The sequence below is a fragment of the Harpia harpyja genome, chromosome 16 (assembly GCF_026419915.1).
Source record: "Harpia harpyja isolate bHarHar1 chromosome 16, bHarHar1 primary haplotype, whole genome shotgun sequence".
NCBI classification, from domain to species: domain Eukaryota; kingdom Metazoa; phylum Chordata; class Aves; order Accipitriformes; family Accipitridae; genus Harpia; species Harpia harpyja.
In genome coordinates, this window is record NC_068955.1 from 13329382 (window position 1) to 13349215 (window position 19834).

Here is a 19834-nt window from a genome sequence, read left to right on the forward strand (position 1 = left end):
GCTTTCTGTTGACTCTCATCCAGCTTAAATATTTGCTGCCAAGTCAGCTGAAGGAAAGAGCAATCGGTCGGTTGCTCTGATTTCCTGCTAGCACCTCCGTATCCCCAGTTGGGTGCTTGCTTCGGTGTCACTGCAAGGAGAAAACCAGGTGCCAGCGAGGCAGCCCAGCCCAGCAGCTGCCACTCGGCAGTGAAAGACTGGAGATAACAATACTTGTCTGGGGTAGTTACTTTACTTTCCTTAAGTCATCGGCCCAAATCCTGAAGAGCTGTTCTACTGATAATACTGTCTAGGGTTTGGTACCTCCTATCGCCTAGCCTGGTTGTAGCCCATACCTAGAGTAACCTAAACAGCTAGCACTAACCTTCCTCTCTCCTAGCCCGATCTATCTGTTGTCTGGAAGAGCTGTAGCTCTGCCGATGCCTGGATGAGCCCTCCACAGAGTCCAGCCTACCCACCCCTTATTTTGGCATTGCCTAACTCAGCTGTTGCCGGGCCATCACAAACAGAAAGCTACATGCAGCCTAGCTTCATCCCGCTGTAGCTGTGGATGCTACCTTATGCTACCTGTAGACATCCTTAGCATAGCTTTGCCTAGCCAAAAGCCTCCTGCACCTTCACTGGAGGCCAGGCTAAACCTACACACTGTCCCCTCTAAACTAGCCTTGTTGCTTCCTAGACCCTAGTCATATGCTCAGCTAGTCAAACCCATGCCCCGAATGTTGTGTTTCCCGGCTTAGCCCCACAGCAGCCAAGCCAAGCTACAGGGATACCACTAACTCAGCTGCAGTCTGTCCTGCTCTTTGCAGCCAGCAGTACCCAAACAAGAGCTCTTCTCCCATTTCTGTGCAGCACAGCCAAGCTCACCCATGTCTTTCTGCCAGCAAGTTTAAAGGGACCTGGCTCTGTCTAATACCTCGAGGCATTTATGGATTAGCAGACCATGCTGTGAAACAGTTCTTATTTTATTCCCAGTGAGAGCAATATGCCCAAATGCATCTCTCCAAAACTGGAGGAAAGAACAAATACCTCGTTGGCATAAATCAAAATTACAGATGAGAACATATAACACAGACTACCAGAGAAAACGTACACTCAAAAGAGAACTGCTGACTTGAACACAACATGAGACCTGAGGGGCACCATGGCCTAAGAAATCAGAGCCGAGGAAGTCCCTAGGCCCAAGGTGACAACTCAAGTCTGCAAGTCCTTGTCCAGTGCTCTGGACCAGACGCTAATCACTCCATGGCCTGAGATGTTAGACTGGCCTTAAAAAAAAAAAAAAGCAGAACGATTTTATGCCTCTCTTTCAATAGTACTGATGGCAGGTCTGAAACACAGCATCAGGGAAACCACTGATGATTCTTCACAGGGGGAAGAAGACACCAGGATTTCTCAGACCTGTGGCTGCAGGTTGACTTTGGGTGTTGCAACCTGGCATTTTTATACAGACTTTCATTTTTCAGACTGAGAACAGCCCTTTAAATATTGCTTAGAGAGTTATGCTGAATCCAAACCTGTCTTGAAAGAACTGAATTTACGTAGATGACATTTCAAAAAGCTTGCATGAAATTTCCCACTGTCATTAATGGATTGAGGCCCTTTATGAGATGGGGAACAGGAAGAGAAGGGCACCTCAGTACTCAATGGCTGAGCAGTTAAAAAGCAATAAACACTTCCAGCCTTACGCATGATGTTCAGACTGCAAAACTGGGAGGTTAGCTCAGCACAGTTCACGCCAATCCCACAAGTGCCTATTTCACAGCTGGTCAGACCAGTTTTTAAAATGCAAATTTAAGACATGCTTTTCACCAAACTTCATGAGGGGTCACACCTTCACTACTACGCAGGCATATTTCACTGGGAGGATGTGAGGAATATCCCTTTGAAACTGCAAGGGAAATTTTACTTTCAAGTTAGAGTCTCTCCCAGAACAGCAAGGTTATGGATTTTTGTAAAATAAAACTGGAACTCTGTCAAAGACCAGCAGCATGTAGGTGTCATCTAAAAAGCCTGGCAGGTGCAGCAGCCTAAGGACAATGTGAAATTTTATTTGCTCCAAAATAGCTTTTGGAGCAAAACCAAAAAACAACAGCAATTTTGCTAGAAATTAGTTTCTTCTCTTTTCCCCACCAATACTTAGGTTTTGTTTTGGGCTTGAGGGAACTGGAAGAGATTTGGCAGAAAACAGAAAACATTTTCATGGGGAATACAGTTCACATTTTCATGTGAGCAAAACACATCATTAACAGAAATAGCTGAACAGTCCCCACCGCACCATAGGCCTTCATAACACGAGTGTACCTCCACTTTCCCATCAAGCACTGGAGCACAGACAGACCCAAATGCTCACACCCAGTGTTTCCAGCAGAACACAGTTTCAGGAATAAGTTACAAATAAATATACATAACATGAGTATTAATTCATTAAAGGCTACTTTAGCCACTACTGAACTGACAGACACTTCAGTCTCTGAATTTCTCCATGTTTCTGAAAGCTAAAGCTCAAGGTCAAGAACTGGAAGTACAGAAAAGGCTCATAAATACACTCTAAACTGTCTGGGATCGGCAGAAGTGGCATGTGAGTATAGACCCAAGAGAGCTCAGTAGTCTGCTCACAGGTAAATCAGTGCCCAGCTCCTTGGGAAGACACTGGCCCTTGAGGTGGGAGCAGTCCCAAGACATTGTCACTCCGGGTACACAGAGGTAACCCATATGAAACCCAGTTCTTTCTGCTAGGTTCTACATCATAGCCATTGCAGAGTCCTCAGTGCTGCTCTCCTGCTCCAAGCCCACCCGGCGGATGGACTCCCTGTATTTCTGCCGTCCCAGCTCAATGATGGTTTCAACCTCATCAGCAATGTCCTGGCGGCCACTCTCTTTCATGGCTGTAATCAACTTGTTCACACAGTCACGATCCTCCAAGTTTTGCTGAGCCCATGAGAAAAGCATGTCCAGGATCTGCTTATCAAGGTCCTCTCTGAAGAAAGGGGGAAGCACGGAAGTAACCAACATACTCTCCTGACTGGCAACCCAAAGAGGCCTTACCTGAGTCCTAGCCCATGACTGGAGCCCCAGAGAAGCCATCCAGACACACAAAGCACTGAGTGGGCCTGCCTTTTCCCCACCCATCATACAGGAGTTGCAGTTCCCGCACTAAAATCTCTCTAGAAAATTTCTTCCTAATGAAAATATCAAATTAAAGCATTCTGCTTCTGAATGTAAATTCCCCACAGGAACAGTACTTTGGTCATAACAAGTCTCATTCTTTCCTACTGCTCTGGCTTTTTGGTCAGACTGCATGTCCCATGACATGCCACAAGCTCTTTTTGAATAAAGATGATATTCACAATTAATGCCATAGACCACTGCTCATTGTCAGAGATGGAGTCTGGCCAGGAATCCAGATCACAGAACAAAACAGGAATGTGACTCATCTGAACTATAAAGCTCATCAGGTTTGTTATTTCCCAATTTTGTTTTTCAAACATAAAGGTTTGTTTTATAACAGCAAGAGAAAATAATCAGTTTTCCATAAAAGAAGGTAATGTTTTGAGAAGAACCATTAGTCAACCCACCTTTAATCCAGTGAAACAATTCCAGTGGGAAAACTTTCAACCAGCTAAGCATTAATTTATACTCTTACACTGCAGATAGATAGATAGATAGATAGACAGATATAATGCATCACTGTTGATCACTGTGTCCTATCTTACCTGTTATTGTATCCTATGCGCTCAATCTGCTGATAGGTCAAGCCCAGGTTCAGGCCGATGGTCTGCCAGTCAGCTCCCATGCGCCTGGCAATGCTCAGCAAGTTTGCCTGTGTCAGGTAGCCAGTCTCCGCGTTGCCCAGGTTCAAGGGAGGGAAGGAGAAGCCATTCAGGGGACCAGGGTTCTCACCCCAGCGGGGTTTCAATCGCTGTGTCACGGAGAAGAGAGAAGGAGAACATGCTAAACAAATTGTTTTTGTAGAGGACAGTGTCTGGCCATTCAGTCTCTACACTGAAACTTCCTTTCTCCTGCTGGGGAGGAAGGAAAATCTTGGGGATGAAGAGTCAGGCTATAAGAAGCAAGGAGCACTCACACTGGCAATGACCAGCAATGCTCACTGCCTCTGAAAAATATCAAATCATAGTGTTCGCAGTCATAGCTCACACTGGAAATTTCCTTTCTTGTCTTTACAGAGCATTTTTCAATGAACCATCTCCTCAAAGCATATTTACCTCACTGGTAAGAGAGCACTTAATCTAGATTTGTAGTTGAGGTTGCATGTTCCAGAAAGGGATGTGAAATCATGGCACACGATCTCAAGGGAAGCATTCAGCTTCTCAAAAATCAATTAAATTCCGTAAGCAAAAGTTGCATTTCTCACTGTAACATACAGCTAAGCCTTTAAAGGCCAGTGGCTCACACCAGAATACTTATACTTAACGCCTGTATTCAAACCCAGCCTAACTACCTCATCCTAGACCTTTCTTTTTTCCTGCTGCGTGAGCTGTGTGACTAAGAAATTTATAAACAAAACAGACGCTTCCCTTAATTACAGCAAGCTTCCTCCTGTCCTACATCCCTCATTCATTCAAAGGATCCACTCTCTCTGATCACCCATTCAACAAGCCTGTGCTTGACAGGCAAGATGAGTGGGAGAGATGGAGACCACTCCCAGCTATTCATGCTTCTCTTTTCAGAAGAGCTAGCTCATGGTGAGTAGGAAATCTCCATCATGACATGGTTGGGCAGCCATTTCCTGCAGTCATTCATTGCATCCGTTTTCATGGAGGAAGACAAAATTAGCTGAGCAGGAAGGCTGTGCTCTTACCCCATCTAGATTAATTTTTCTGTAGTAGACAAAACAACTCACAGGCAGTTTGATGGGCAGAGTAGCGAGCCAGAGTGAGTCTGGTCCTTTCCTCCTCCTGCTGGCATCTTCAGGGATGCTCTCAGGAACTGCCCCTCGGTAGAAAGAGACCTTTGCAAACAGAAAGCATGCAGTGAGGCTCAGATTCAAGCACAGTGGCCAAGCCTGTTTGCACCATGTCTTTTCTGTCTGGGAAAGAATGAATTCAGCATTTCTCACCTATCCTCAGTCCATAAATATGGCCTCCCAATTAAGTGCAACTTGGGAGAAGCACTTAGGTTCTGCCATAAAGGCTGGACTTACTGCCAACACCCCAAGAGTTAATGGCAGTAATGTAAGTCAGAGAGCTAAGTGATCAGTGATCCTTCCAGACTACTGTTCTTGTTTATTCAGGGTTTAGTCAGTGAAATGCAAAGCCAAGGGAAAGAGGGAAGGAAAAGAGTCATGCCCGGCACTCAGAGATTATTATGAGGAGCACTGTAAAAGTGATGATGATGATGATGGAGGAAACAAAAAGTCAGTGTAACTGGTTGCTCACCTGGCCTTTTACAGCTTGGCCTTTCCTGTCTACAGGGGAGGTCACATAGATTTCCTTCATGTTCTTCAAGTGGGAGTAAAAAATGAACAAGAGACGTCCATCCACACAGTCGGGGCGATCTGTGCAGAGAAGTAGCAAACACTCAACTTGTGCAGAAAAGCGTGCAGCCTTCCAAGCATGGCCTACAGCCCATCATCCACTAGCAGCCTCCATGCTACTATCTAGCTACTATCTACTCCTTCTACTCATGCCTGAAAGAATTGTAATCCCCACTTCCTCACTGGGTGATACACAAAACACTGGCTGTGGAGAAAGCATGTCCTACAGGTGAAAAAGGAGTATGGCCACAAGGTGGAGATGAAGTTCAAGAACGGAAGGCAAGGCAGGCCAAGACATTCAGATGGAGTCAAGTCCATCCTTGGCACTTGCCTCCCATTCTTGGTCCATTCTACCCCTTGGAAGGTAGAATCAGCTGCAATAGTATCCTGTAATGCACAAAAATAGGTCATCTATCTCTTCACCATTTCTGCAGTGGGTGCAGAAATAAGAATAGAGCTAAAGGGAAAAAATATAATCAGGCACAACATTCATATATTTAATTATCTAGAAATTAAGTTAGAGTCCAGCCTAAATCAGGACAGAGGGACAGACTCTGGCCTCATGAACTCCACTGAATGACCAGTGCCCTTTATTATTCTTCATATTGTTGCGCTTAATTTACACCAATAAAACTGAGCTGTATGTTCAGGTTTTGCAGAAAATGGCTCAGTTTGCAGCTGTAACAGGTCCAGACACATTGGGGCATAAAACATCATCTTGAGTTTTGGTCCTGCTCCCTCTTTCCTTCTCTTCTAATGGCTCCATTAGGGGGAATTCTTTGCTCTGGATTATTTCAGAAATACCTTCTCCAAAAAAATATCTTTATATGTCTTCTCTTACAAATGGGCAACATTAATTAGATCACCATGGGCATTTCAGTGTGGTATCTAAGATGCCAGGAAAAGGGCATTGCTGGCTGCAGAACCAGATCAGTCATAAAATAAACACACTTGGCTATTGCCCTCTGCAGGCTTCAACAGCATGAGAGGAAATGAAAGCCTGCAAACAGCACTTTCATAGGGAAAAGTAGACACAAACGTTGGGTGACCAGAGAACGTGCGAAGTTCAATGTCCATGGGTTGGCTGCTGTGAGTAGTGGGTGAGCTGGAGACAGAGAGGCATGCCATGGAGGAGTACAGCCCCCAGCAGAAACATGCCTAGGGATAGAGAAGCACAAGAGGCAGGAGCAGAAAGGAGTCCAGTACTACCATACCCATATCAATGCAGATGCCTCGCTCAAAAGCTGCAAAAAATTGCTCTCCCTCAAACATCTCCACCATGTCAGATGGTTCAGGTCCTCGATAGCGGTCCTGCAGCTTCTTCAGCACTGGGTCAACCTGACAAGGATGACAACACAGGACCCCGTGTTTGGTCTGAAGCATATCTGTCCCGCGACCCATATTCCTACACCCATGATGTTCCCTCTCACTCACTTTCAACAGGGGAAGTCCATTTTACACAGAAAGGATGTAGACAAATGAACAAACACCCACCTGCTCCTATCTCAGGTACATTCACTACAGACAAGGAAGTGGTGCTCTGAGTTTTGTGGCCTCCCTATTTCTCTTTTCAAGTAAAAAGCAGAAAAGCCTATGTGGACTAACAAAGATAGGCCATCCCAAAGCTTTCATTAAAAAAGCATTTTCAGCAATGTTTCTATCCTTTTAACAGGTCAATAACCTTCAAAGACAGGGAGGGATTTACTTCCTACCTTATCCCCCTCACAGTATGCCATTAAAAGACATTTTCTCTGCAAAAAGCCACATGCTACAATAGCACACAGCTGAGGACACCAGAAAGCTCATTTTGGCTTTGCAGACTGTGATCACACTGTCAGACCTGGGGTCTCAGACGCAGTGCAAGAGTCAGCCTAGAGCCGAGGTGTCTATTCTTCTTTCTATTTGTAACAGTAAACCTTCTCTCTCACCCCATGACCATCCCTGGCAGGAATACAGACACCCCCAAACCCCGATCTCACTGTGAGTGCCATTGCTGCCTCCTCTGGAAACAATTTTAGCCCAGAACCCAAGATATAAAGAATCCTTACAGATGTTTATGCCCACAGGTCATTTCAATACAGGAGAAAAAACAACAAAAAAAAGGAGCAACCAGACCAGAGCATTATGCAGAGAGTTGGATATGCAGCCCAGTTCTGGCAGTCTGATAAAATAACCCTCACCTCACTGAGCTGCACTGTCTGTCAAGGTACACGCTCTATAAACACAGATGCACACTTACTTTGCTATCACCTGAAGCAACATGGCTGAGGGCTGATACCCCTAGGGCAGAGGCAGCAGAAGAGAAGGCATGAGTGCTTCCCATCTCCTTCCATACAAAGTCAGCCAGGTTAGCTCAAACTAATAGCATAAACTAACCTCTTGTTGCACTGAAACAGATTAAGGAGGGCTCATATGTTCTGTTCCACTGCTTGAACTCTAAACAGCAAGGAACTTTGGGAAGAGTACCATTTCTAACCACTCCAGCTGAAACCAAAGCAGTGCTTCTGCCCACACTACTAGCCCACAGCATACAAGTGACATGTTAACTTTAATATCTTTGACTGAAATTTAAGCCAACGTGTTTTGCCTCATGTTCACTGGATGTGAACACCACACACATGGCCAGTTACTGTGGCTCAGCTGATTTTAGCAGCCCAGTCCTCAAGGTTCACAGGGCAGGAAATCACTGCGTGGCATCCACTGCTGCATAGAATTTTTCCTTCTTCCCCCAGCTCCCAGTGAGCTAGTGTCACACTACCAACACAGTGTGGTGACAGCATACCCCAGCCATGACCCTGAGGCAGTGAACAGGACCATTTGGTGCACTGCTGCCCTTACATCCTACAAAGGGAGGCCGAGGAAGCTCAGGAGCAAGGCAATGCAACCCAGATCAGACCTTGTGCTTGGGGACACACTGTAGCAGGACTTGCTCGGGGTCCTTCTTCCTCTGCAGGGCAATGAAGTTCACCTGGTACATACGCAGCCGCTCATAGACTTTCTTGGCAATGCCTCCAATGTAGGTCTTGGTGGTGTACCACAGCCAGTACCTGGCAGACAAGGAATTAAGAAAAAGGAGGGATCCTGCCTAGGAAGAGAAGCCAGCATCACACCCACAAGACTGTAAAAAATGATGGGTAGAGACAAAGTGCTAAGCTGGGCCTGATTTGCAAAGCAAAAAGGGAATAGGTACGGTTAATGGCATGACCCCTCGGTCAGAGTGTGGGAAAAGAAAGGCAGAGAAACATCCCAGCTTTTCCTCAGGACTAATCCTGCACTTACCAGGAGAAGTGGGTGACTTCAAACACTGCATAAAGATGGGTGAATTCCAGCACTACCTGACTGGTAATGTCATCCCAGGTTTGGCCCTCCAGGTCACCATGGAGAAGATGCAGCCTTGACCGATCTAAATTTAGCCCTAAAGACAACAACGATCAAGAGATGCTATATCCAGCAGAAGCCTTTATTCATGGCTTTACAAACCCAGCCACAGTTTTGAAAGATTCACTTTTTAAAAGCACCAAATTAAGGCTCATGGCCTTCTCTTCAGCATCCAGGACTGAACTTTGGTCAAAGAGCAGCAATAAAAGGATGAGGCTACTCTAATGCTTCCAGGATATTCTGGCAGAATATGCAGACTTAAACTTATAGTGTGCTGATTTCCACGAACAGCTTCATTAGACAATTCCCATCACCAGTATCTAGAGTTATTAATTAAGTTCTATCTCTTTCTAAACATACATCCCACAGACTTTTCAATCCTTATGCACTTCAGACATACAAATACCAGGTAGTGTTACAATGAAGGCCAAGCCACACCCAAAAAGATTTTACTTCTTCACAAGAAAGCCAGGAAAGGTCAAAGAAAATAGGAATTAGGAGACACAGGGTACTCAGCATGCAAATAGAGGAATCCCTGGCAAGGCTGAGGCTGTTTATAGCAGTATTCAGAGTGGGAGATGGCTTACTGTATGATTGTACACTTTGAACTGCAGTGGCTCATCACCTGATTCGTGAGCAAGGAATAGAGAAGGCAGACCCCTGGAGGCAGCATCTTCATTATCTGCTTCAAGCTATTCCCAATCATGAATCAAAGCGTTTTTACAAAGCATCTCCTCAGTTGGCAGGAGTGCCTCTCCAACCTGTCATACCAAACCCAGCAGTCTAAATATACATGCAGTTCGGCAGAGAAATCCATTTGCCAAGGCCATTCTCCCAGCTTGTGCTGCTGGTCTGTGAAGCCCAGCACTGGTCTGCTGGACCTGAACTACCTTCAGCTCACACCACCCCACACCACCACTCACTCAGCAGACATACCTTGCTGTTCCTCCACGAAAAGCAGCAAGCTTTATTATTAACAGGAGAGGCACACAAAACTCCCAGCTTGCCATTCGTGGTTTTCCACATACGGTGCTTCTCTTTGCCAATCTTGGGAATAAACTGACCTGTGACCCCGGGCGGGAGGGGCAGCTGAATTCTCACTGGCCTGAGAAAATCCACCAGGGAGTCCTGGGAGAGGCAGAGCAGGGGACTGGCTCTGCATCCTGCATCGGCCATGATTTCCTCTATCTCTTCTGCAGAGACTGGCAGCACCTGGGTGTGGAAGACAGCATGGTGAGCGGAGCAGCCAGGCACCCAAATTCCTGCATCACTCACTAGGTTCCCTCAGCACCCAGCAGGCAAATGCTGCTGCTGGGTCAGGGCCCAGTGAGAAATGGAAGCACAGTGAACTTTGGCGGAAGTCTGCTCTAATACTGGTGTCAACCTGGCAAGCTGGGACAGACCGAGGTATTACAATAGCATTTAGCACTATCTAGCAACTCTACAGAACAACTAATTTTAGTGGGGTGGCCTTAGAATTAGATCCACATAAATAATCCTCCCCAGTCTCACTCACTGAGCTGTTCTGCCAGGCTCAGTATGTTTTGCAAGGGAACAAGAGGCAAGATCTCCTTGTATTCCCTTCACAGCAGCCACCTGTTGATCTGCCAGAGGGAGCACTGGCAGATCTGCAAGGAGATCCCTTTCCCACACAGGGCAGCTTGGAGCACAGCCCATTTTGCAGGCAGGGAAGCTAAGGTGGAAGGTGATCTGAGATGGGTCAGCCCATGAAGCATCCATGTCAGACACGAATTATCCTAGGGTGGACATCTCACCTTCAGTTCCCCTATTTGGCATGGGACAACAGCTGCAGTAGGGCTTACCAAAGCTTGTTTTTTAAAGCATGCATACCTGCAGCTTGACACTGCGAGTCTCTTCAGTGACTCCAGGAGGAAAGGTCACTTTGATGTTTGGATCCACACTGGAGAAGAGCAATGTCCCCTCTGTTGGCACTTTGCATTCATTTTGCACAAGTCGAGACACAACAAGGAACCAAGAGAAGTGAAGGACACTACAGTGAGCCACATGCTTCTGTAAAGAAAACAGGGAAAAAGAGAACACATAACCATAACATAATACAATAAAGGCAGGAAAATAAATGCCAGTAACAGCTGAGCAGATGAAAGTACTAGAACAGGGATGAAGCATGGCAGGCTGCAACTCATCAACTTCAGGAGACACACCTCCATGAGAGAGGAAACCTGGAGCTTAAATCCACTACATTTTATAGCAGCTGGTCAAAACACAGCTCACAAGATCTTTCAAACGGGCTCACTCTTGGCTGGGCAAAACCAAAGAGGGGAACAGGAACAACGTGTGTCACTGGTCATTCTGATCTGCTTACCTTTGATTTTCTCTTCTGCTCCACTCTTGTTCTCAGATCACTCCAGCTCTGCCCACTGAAGGTCCGAACTACCACCTCACGCTGGTGAAGGGTTTGAGGGGAGGCATATGGCAGCCAGATCTGCACCTCCTGGCAAAAAAGGATTCCCGTGAGACACCAATAGAAAGGACAAAACCAAGCCTAGCTCTGCTCTGTGGCTTCCTGTGCAGACAAGAAGGGGGAGGGTGAAGCACAGCTTGTATGCAGGGAGTGGAGGAGGAGATAGGAACCTGCTCTGTCCTGCAGCCTCCAGGGAGGTGACAGGAGATGTCAGGTCTGCTATGTAGTGTAACGGCAGGAAAAGTTCAGCAGCTTGTGAGCAGAAAGGGCCAAGCAACTTTTGCAGTGAGTTGCTGTCAGCCATGATGGGGCTGGTGGTGTAAGTACTCACCAGCCTGAATGAAAACCACAGAGTCAGACTTTTAGGGAAGGATGTGAACCATTCTCCTTGCAGGCTAAGGTCAAATGCTGGAACAGTACTTATCCTCTGGCACAGGAGGAGGGTTGTGAGTGAGGAAGGTTATAGCTCAGCTCAAGCAGGAGCAGTGGGGAAGGCAAAGGAGCCAAACCAACACAGTGCCAGAGAAGCTGGCTGTGTCCTTTCTGAGTCTTTGCAGTGGGGCTTCTTTGAAAGGCAGTTCTGCAGCTACTTAAAAGCAGCAGTGATGGGGTTAGCTGTCTCAAAACTCCCAACACTCTCTCAGAAGACTCTGCTGAGCTACCGCAGAGGCACATTGATCAGGAGGTGGCCTGGATGTGTCCTCACCTGCTGGAATTTGACTCCATGAGGCTGCAGCTCCAGGACTGTACTTAGCAGGACATCATGGTGTCTCAGCTTTACCCACTGAGGATCTGGTGCGAGGGTTCGGAAGTAGATCCGCAGAGGGTCAGAGGCAGTCCCCGGTGGAAAGTAGAAATGGATGCCACAGGCCAGGACCACTTTGCAGCCTTCAGAGGTGACTGTAAAGCTTCCAGAAGAAATGCATGAATGTGTGACACCGTGCAATGACTTCAGCCCTCCAAAAATCAACAGCAGAATCTCCTACCTTGTGTTTGACTGGCCTACTGAGGCCATAAGCTCTTATACACACGTGCAATACCCACCATGCACCAATCTTGTCTGGGACCTTGTTACACCACTGTAATATAAACTCTTAATAACAGAGGCTTACCTGTCCTCTCCCGATGCAAGGAAGAGTCTTCGTAGCCCTCCAGCACTGGGTTCATCTGCAGCAATAAGAAGATTTGGGTAGGAGGAGGAGACAGAGGTTACTTAAACAAGGGTAGACAAGAAAGGCTGAACTCGCATTTCAGTTTTGGCTTAATCCTAATCTGACAGAAGTTGCTAACAGAACCCTTCTCACACTGCAGCAGGCTTCAGATCAAGCAGCAGCAGGAGGATGGGAAGAGGCCTAGGGGTCCCAAGACACACTGGAAATGCTGACTGTCCCCCAGGAAAACTTAGAAGCAGGGGGAATTAGAAAATATTTCAATCTACCAACCTTGCAGCTCTCAGGGCCATGTTTCATTGCCTGGGGCCACCCCTGGGAATCAGCGCTTGCTCTTCTGAACGTTAGCACCATTGGGAAACCCTGCTCAGATTCCTGCTCATTCATCACCTTCATTTTGGACAAAGAGCTGCTCCTCTGCAGCCTGGGAACCACAGGAAAGCAGGATGTAACTGCACAGCAGAATGACCTCTTATTGCTCTCTGTGCTTCTAGTATAAGCCACCACAGCCTTACGGCCATGCAGCAAGTCCAAGAACTGGTGCTCACCTCTGCTAAAAATGCTGGACCCCTTTTAGGGGCCTCTCCTGATCTGTTTCCTGTGAATCCCATTTTCACTTCCACTGTAAAACCTTTCCTAGCAAGGCCAATTCCAGGGACCACTCAGCCCTTCGGATGGGCCTTGGGCTCATAAAAACAGAACTAGTACTGTCTGTATCTTTACAATGTAATAATTATTCCAGACAAATAAATACTGATCTGATTCCCCCCTGCTTGTCTTCTCTAATCCAAACCCATCCACGCCATGCTGGGCTGAGTGAGGGAACAGCTGGGCAGAACCCACAGGAACAGAAGCCTTGCAATTACCAGCCTGCGGGGATGGCTCAGTTTCTCCTAAGGGATTGCCTTGGAGGCGCACGAATGGCGAGGTCTGGATCTCGGGAGGGACAGTACGGAGGCAATTGTTCTGCAGATCAAGTCTGGACAAGTTGGGCAGACTGGCAAGCGAGGCAGGGACTGTCACCAGGAGATTGCTGTGGAGATGCAGCCGCCGCAGAGACTTCAAATTGGCTGCAGGTTAGAACAAGAAGTGACCCCCCAACCATGCTGTTAATTGCATTGCACATCAGCTCTAACACCCCTGCCACTCTCCTCATCACGTGTACACACACACATGATAAGGCAAAAGCACAAGAGCCCAATATCTCTTTAGCTCACAAAATAAAGGGGTCCAGGGAATTAGCTGAGAGGCAACGCAGCCTCCTCTGTCCTCTGCTTTTCAGCACCCAGCTACGAGTATGGATGTAAGATGCTTCTGTAACAGCATTAATGACAACCCTGGGCACAAAGTAATACACGACCCAAGAGCCAGGAAGCTGAGCAGCAGAAGTCAGAGCCTGGTTCCGTGGACTGGTCCACACTGGACGGTGTGATTTCAAGCCCAGATTTGCATCCTATTAAACCCCAGCTCTTCTGTTTCCAGTCCTGGGTGCTACCCAAAACCAGCCAGGCAAGATCCTCGGCTATTGTAAATTGTATTGAAATCTTAGCAGTCTTGCTGATCCACAGAAGCAGAAAGCGTGATCCAGAGAGTCGTTAATGCTCAAAGAGACTGACTGAACCAAGCATGTTTCTTCTGGATATCCCTTCCATTTGGTTCTAACGTAACAGATGGTTTGTGCTAGTAACTCTGGGGACAGAGACCAAGGGCCTCAGGGGTCCTAGACTACACCAAAAGCTCAGCAACCCCTTGTCCTTCTTTTCCCCTAGAAAATACTTACCTAAGGAGTCTGGGATGCTCGATAAGCGATTGCCAGAGAGATCCAGCTCTGTGCAGTTGCACAGATTCCCAACTTCTTCTGGGAGGAATTCCAAAGCATTTTCTGAGAGATCCAGGTCCTGCAGCACTGCCAGCTCCCCAATGCTCTGAGGTAAGTCCTTCAGCTGATTTTTCATAGCAGAGAAGAAAGTCAGCTTGCTCAGAGAGCCAAAGTCCTCAGGGAGTGCCACCAGGCTGTTGTGGCTCACCAAGAGCATGCGGAGGCTGGGGAGGTGCAGGATGCAGCTGGGCAAGGTGGAGAGGCTGTTGAAGCTGATATCCAAGTGGGTGAGACACCTCAGGTTCCCAACATCTGGTGGCAAGCTTGTTAGGGAGCCATACTGACATGAACCAAACTCATCCCTGGCATGGCCACCTGGGTGTGGAGGGAAGTGGAGGAAGAGGTCAATATGCTACAGGGATACCTCACCAGCCTCACGTGAGACTCCTTAGCACAGAGACCCAGAAGATGGGGCGTTACTGATCACAATAAGCAGCACTGATTACAAAGTACTCATAGAGAAGTGGGGTTTCTGCTCCTTGCCTCAGTTTCCTGATCAGTGAAAGGGGTATAATGGTGAAGATCTGTTATGAAACCAAGAGATGCCACAGTCAACCAGTAGAGCTCTGCTAAACACATCTGGAGTTGAAGCTCATAAAGAGCCAGGCCACTCCACACATCTACCACCCTTCAGCAGGGTGGCCCATACCCCTCCAAGCCTCCCACTCTCCCTCCCCACCTCTTGGCCACCAGCACCAGTGGCCAACACACAACACTTTATGGACTAAGGAGACATTCCTCACTCTCCAGGCTTTGCCCATGCTGTTGAGGGACAAACAGCCCTGAGGACTGAGATCTGCCCTTGCAAGACTGGAGAGCAGACATGAGCAAAGCAGTGAAAATGTGGAAAAAAAAGCAGGTAATTCAGTATTGTGTAGGCCAGACAGCACAGAGAGGGAAGGATGCAAGTCCCCCACCCCAGCTTATGACACTTAAACTGGAGAAGGGCTGCACCCACTGAAAATAAGTTGAGCAAACAAAAGGAAGATTCCAAAACTCTCCATTTCTTCATCATTTCCTACTCTCCCTCCACTGTTGTCTGTTTGTATACACATACAGCAGCAGGCACCAAAGATTTTTTATACTGCATAATGGCAAAAAATAAAAACAATCAAACCAACGGACACATGGCACTTTGTATGTAAGAAAATCTTAGCAAACTATTTTACAGCATTTCAGGATGCTCAGGTTGTGTGTACATCTCATAAAACAAGCCTGATAAAAGGTACTGCCATTATCGCCACATTGCTAATGGGGGAAAAGACTAATGAAATTATTCACATGGGAAATCTGTGGCAGATACAGAAACAAACCTCAATCTTTTCAGTTTTCAGCTAGAACCCTGAATTCTGGGCACAAACTCCCCCTTTTTCTCTCATTTCTTTTTAAAATTCCACCTCCCAAAAGGCAAGTGATTCAGTCTGATACAGAAATTATACCATTTGTACTGAGATCCTCCTACAATAAAGAGATGAGAAAGTCAAAGAATGATCTAGTATTTATAGGTCTAACAGTTACTACAGCTTGCCAAATTACGTGCACACCCTGAGTCATACTTGTGATAAAATGTTGAGCAGCCTCTTCTGGTCTGTCTTGAACTCTGCTAAACCTATGCTCACTGATGCTAAGCAAGGATTAAGCTAGGATTGATTCAGATGGAAATGCAGCAAAGACAGGTCATTATACCCCCAAAAATGAAAGAGGGGCTGAACATTTACCAAAAATCCAACACCTTCCAATACCCCTGTCCTCGCATAGCTGTGCAAAAAATGCTCTTCTAGAGGATGGCTAAAGAAAATGTTGCAGCATCAACCGAACCAGACTCCAAAAACCTGTCCCTAGGTGGTTGTAGAAACAAAGGAAGGAAGTAAGAGTCTAGAAGCTGTATCTTGCTGAAATCTGCATGCAGCTCTGAGCAAGGCTAAGAACCAAAGCTGTAGTAAGGGGCACTAGAACATAACAATTCCAAGGGCAGTTTGTTCTACAGGTGTGGAGAGGAGGATAAAAAAAAGACCTGCGCCTAGAAAAGATGGATGGTGACAGGCCCAGGAATTTACCTTTGAGCACCAGGGATTTCAGGTGCTTCAGATGAGGAAGGATGCCCAGCGTGGTGCCAAGGAGGTGATCGTTGCTGCTGAGCCGGAGGAACTCCACCTGGACCACCTCTCCCCGTCGCCCCTCGAACAGCTGGAGGAACCGGCGGCAGCCGTCAGGATAAACATCCAGGTTCAGCCTGTTGTCTGCAAGGCAGGAGCCAGCGAGCACAGGAGCCCCTGAAGCCCCCTCCCCGCACTTGTCCCCAAGCCCCAGCAGCTCTGCCATCTTCTGCGTCTTGTCGACGGGGTCCGGACATGCTCTGACTTGCCAGGCAGGCAGGCACCAGCAGCACCACGAGGCAGCTGGGATGAGGAGGAGGAGGAAAGATGGCTCTGAAAGAGAACACAAGTGAACGATGAAGGCCACCTGCCCCAGCCCAGAGTGGCTGGAAACAGTTTATAATCACAGCAAGAGGGCAGGAGGGATTACATGTGTGTTACTGAAAGCTTTGTGGGCAGAAAGCACAGAAATGCAGGGTGACGGATGCCACGGAGGCTTCTCCTCCTAGGGAAAACCTCTGAGTTTTCCCTGCCAACATCTTGCCAGGGAATGGAGCAATTACCCACCATCAGAATAAATAGCAATATTAACTATAAAAGATATAAGTGTAAATGCCTATGCCTTATGCAGATTTCAAAGTGCCTTAGTGGGAAGCTTTACAAGTGGAGGAGAAAACCGGGGCAGGGAGAGCTGAGCCAGGAGCAGAGCTCAGAGGCTGCTCGCAGGCTGCGATGGGTCCTCATCAAACCCGGTTGTGAAACCGGGTGCCAACGGGATAAAAGTGAGCGTAGATGAAAATGGGCAAAGGGCAGCAGAGCAAACGTGGCACGGCCAGGGATGGGGTTAGAAAAGGCATGTCTGTGGCACAGGAGCACTGGACTGCACAGTGGGACTGGGGGTCTTCCAGATTTGCCTCCACAGGGATGCTTTAAAACAGCAAACCGGGCATGAAGCCATGGCCGGCTAGTTACCAGCTAGTCCTTGTTTCCTCCCCTCACAGCACCCTCCGTGGATAAAGAGAAAGGGGAAAAGCAGATCACATAGTGCATGCTAAGAAGGATTTAAACCTAAAGGAGCAGAGGTATGAAATTTGAACAAATTACTTATTCCTCTGCCTTCTTAGTTTGAAGAAGCCTTCATCCACCTAGGACTTTCAAAATCAGCCACTATCATCATAGCACACTGGTAGTGCAAAGATGAGCAGAGGCACCACGTTTGTTTTCATACCGGTAGTCACATTCTTCCAAGTTGCCCATTTCCTGCTCTTTCCACTTCCTTTATCTTTTGCAACTCCTCCTGAGCCTGGCAATTAAACTAGCTTATGGTGTGAATATCAGGAGTTCTTTTTAAACCCTGCCATGGATCAAATAGGTGAATAGAAGTTTCTTTTGAGTGAGTGATGCAGAACTACAAAAAACTTGTAACGGCTTAAATGTCCGAGGCCAGCAGAAGCAAGCTAATGCCCCTGCAACACCCTGAGGAGCAGTGCTTTTTACTGTTAACCTGTGGGACATGGCAGCACTGACATTCCCAAGGCACAGTCTGGGGGGGGAGGCGTCACACCCAGCTCCCTGAAAGAGCAGAAACCTTACGGACACATAAGGACAGGAAGAAAAGGTAAATGGAAACTGCTGCTTCAGTAAAAAGGTATTTCTTACAAAAAAGCTGTACACAACATATACACAGCTCTCTTACAGATACGCGTAAGCAAAAAGACCATCTGCTATAGCTTTGTAAAGCTATTGGTGATGAAGCAACCAGAGGGCAGCTCTGAACTGGCCAGGCTGGAGAGGCTCGGAGACCACAAATGCAGCCTCAGGCCTGCGTACGGGACACGGGCAGGCACCCTTGTGCACAGGCACACACACGTGCACAGGCACACACACGTGCACATACACACATGTGCACATGCACACACACACACTCGCGCTGGGCTGTCCTCACCTGCCCTGCCGCCAGCTCCTGCAGCCCCAGGCCCCCATTACCCCACACCCCACAGGGCCCCCGAGCCAAGGCGCAGCCCCCGGGGACCATCCCCCGCAGGACCTATGGCCGAGCAGCCAGGCCACACGCACGGTGCCCCGCTGAGCACGGCCACGCTTGTCTCACCCCCTCCGTACCCGGTCCCTGGCAGACAAAACCTGGGTCCCGAAAGCCTGGCTGTGGTCGGTTTGGTTCAGCTCAGCCCAGCACAGCTTGGCTCAGCTCAGGCACTTCCTGCAAAGTTTGCAGGCGAGCTGCGCTGCCGGGGCGGGACAAGCCGGAGGAGGTGCCAGATGCAGCAGGCGGCTCTGAGGAACCAGGCCCAGGCATCCTGCTGTCAAGAAAATGTCACAAAATTAGGTTTTCCTAACACCGCCACAGCCTCGGCACCCCAGCTGGTCCCGGTGCAGCTCCCCTGGCCTCAAATGTGAGCTCAGGCTGCAGGGAACAGGAGGCATGGCCAGCTCCTGGTGTTGTGCTCATTCGCTTCAAATTCAGGGATAGAAACGTAGCGGGAGTGGGGGTGCAAGCCTGGAAGGGCACAGGGCTGGGTGCTGCAGAGCCAGTCCTCGGTCCGCCCAGAGCCACGGGGCTCTGCCACTGCTGGGCCTTTGCTGCCCTGCGCACTCCGGGAGGGTACCTGCCTTCCACTAGCTGTCTGGCAGAGAGGGATGCCATTTGGTCTAACACTGCATCCTGGTGAGGCCCCACAGCATTTGTGCTACTCTCCATTTCGCTGAGAGGGGCAAAGCTGGGTTTTTCTGCAACGGCGAGTTTCCACCTGGTGCCTTGATACCGTGGCAGGGCACTGCTGCTATGTAAATGCCCTGGGAGAAGTGCCCTGTGCTCAAAGCTGAACACAAGCTGCACAGCACCGTGAGGGAAATCTCTCTTCCCACAGGGAGTAAGCACTAACCGCTGACCACTTCACTGAAGCACTGCCTCAATTATAAAACTGGGAGCCTGGTTGTTCTCTGGCAGCACCAGGGTTACGAGAGAAGTGGAGAGTGCTCTCACCTGCACAGGGGGTTTCTAGGGAGCCTCCAGGGTGACAAGCCAGGGTCAGGCAAAGCCTCCTCACAGCCCTGCTGCTGCAGCGGTTCTGGTTTATTTGGGTCCAGTGGATTTTGGCACAATATTAGCTTTCCACTTTTATTCATTTCCCTAATCCGGAAAGAAATCAAGCAACCCAAGCACAGGCGGTAACTCTCGTAACCTCGCGGCAAGACCTTACAGCAGGACTACTAACTCCCGGCCTCCCTGGAACAAGAGGGCAGGCGGCCGGCTCCCTCCTGCGGAGAGCTTCTCCTCAGCGGAGGGGCCTGCGCTTCCCGGGAGGCCATGGCCGCGCCCACCCCGCCAGGGCAGGGCAGGGCAGGGCGGCTGGC

General features: G+C 48.3%; 1 protein-coding gene across 1 annotated transcript; it reads right to left on the reverse strand.

The window, feature by feature from the left end:
• Nucleotides 1–947: 947 nt before the first annotated feature.
• On the reverse strand, nt 948–19820 carry PIDD1 (p53-induced death domain protein 1). The gene is made up of 17 exons (XM_052811753.1): nt 19464–19820; nt 18584–18780; nt 16424–16795; nt 14268–14681; nt 13354–13557; nt 12431–12485; nt 12025–12226; nt 11220–11348; nt 10727–10906; nt 9940–10087; nt 8777–8912; nt 8394–8544; nt 6712–6835; nt 5400–5518; nt 4865–4972; nt 3717–3922; nt 948–2980 (listed from the first exon to the last, which is right to left on the reverse strand). The coding sequence occupies exons 3-17, from the start codon at nt 16686–16688 to the stop codon at nt 2743–2745; spliced, it is 2679 nt and encodes an 892-aa protein (XP_052667713.1). The 5' UTR covers nt 16689–16795; nt 18584–18780; nt 19464–19820; the 3' UTR covers nt 948–2742.
• Between the last annotated feature and the right edge of the window lie 14 nt (nt 19821–19834).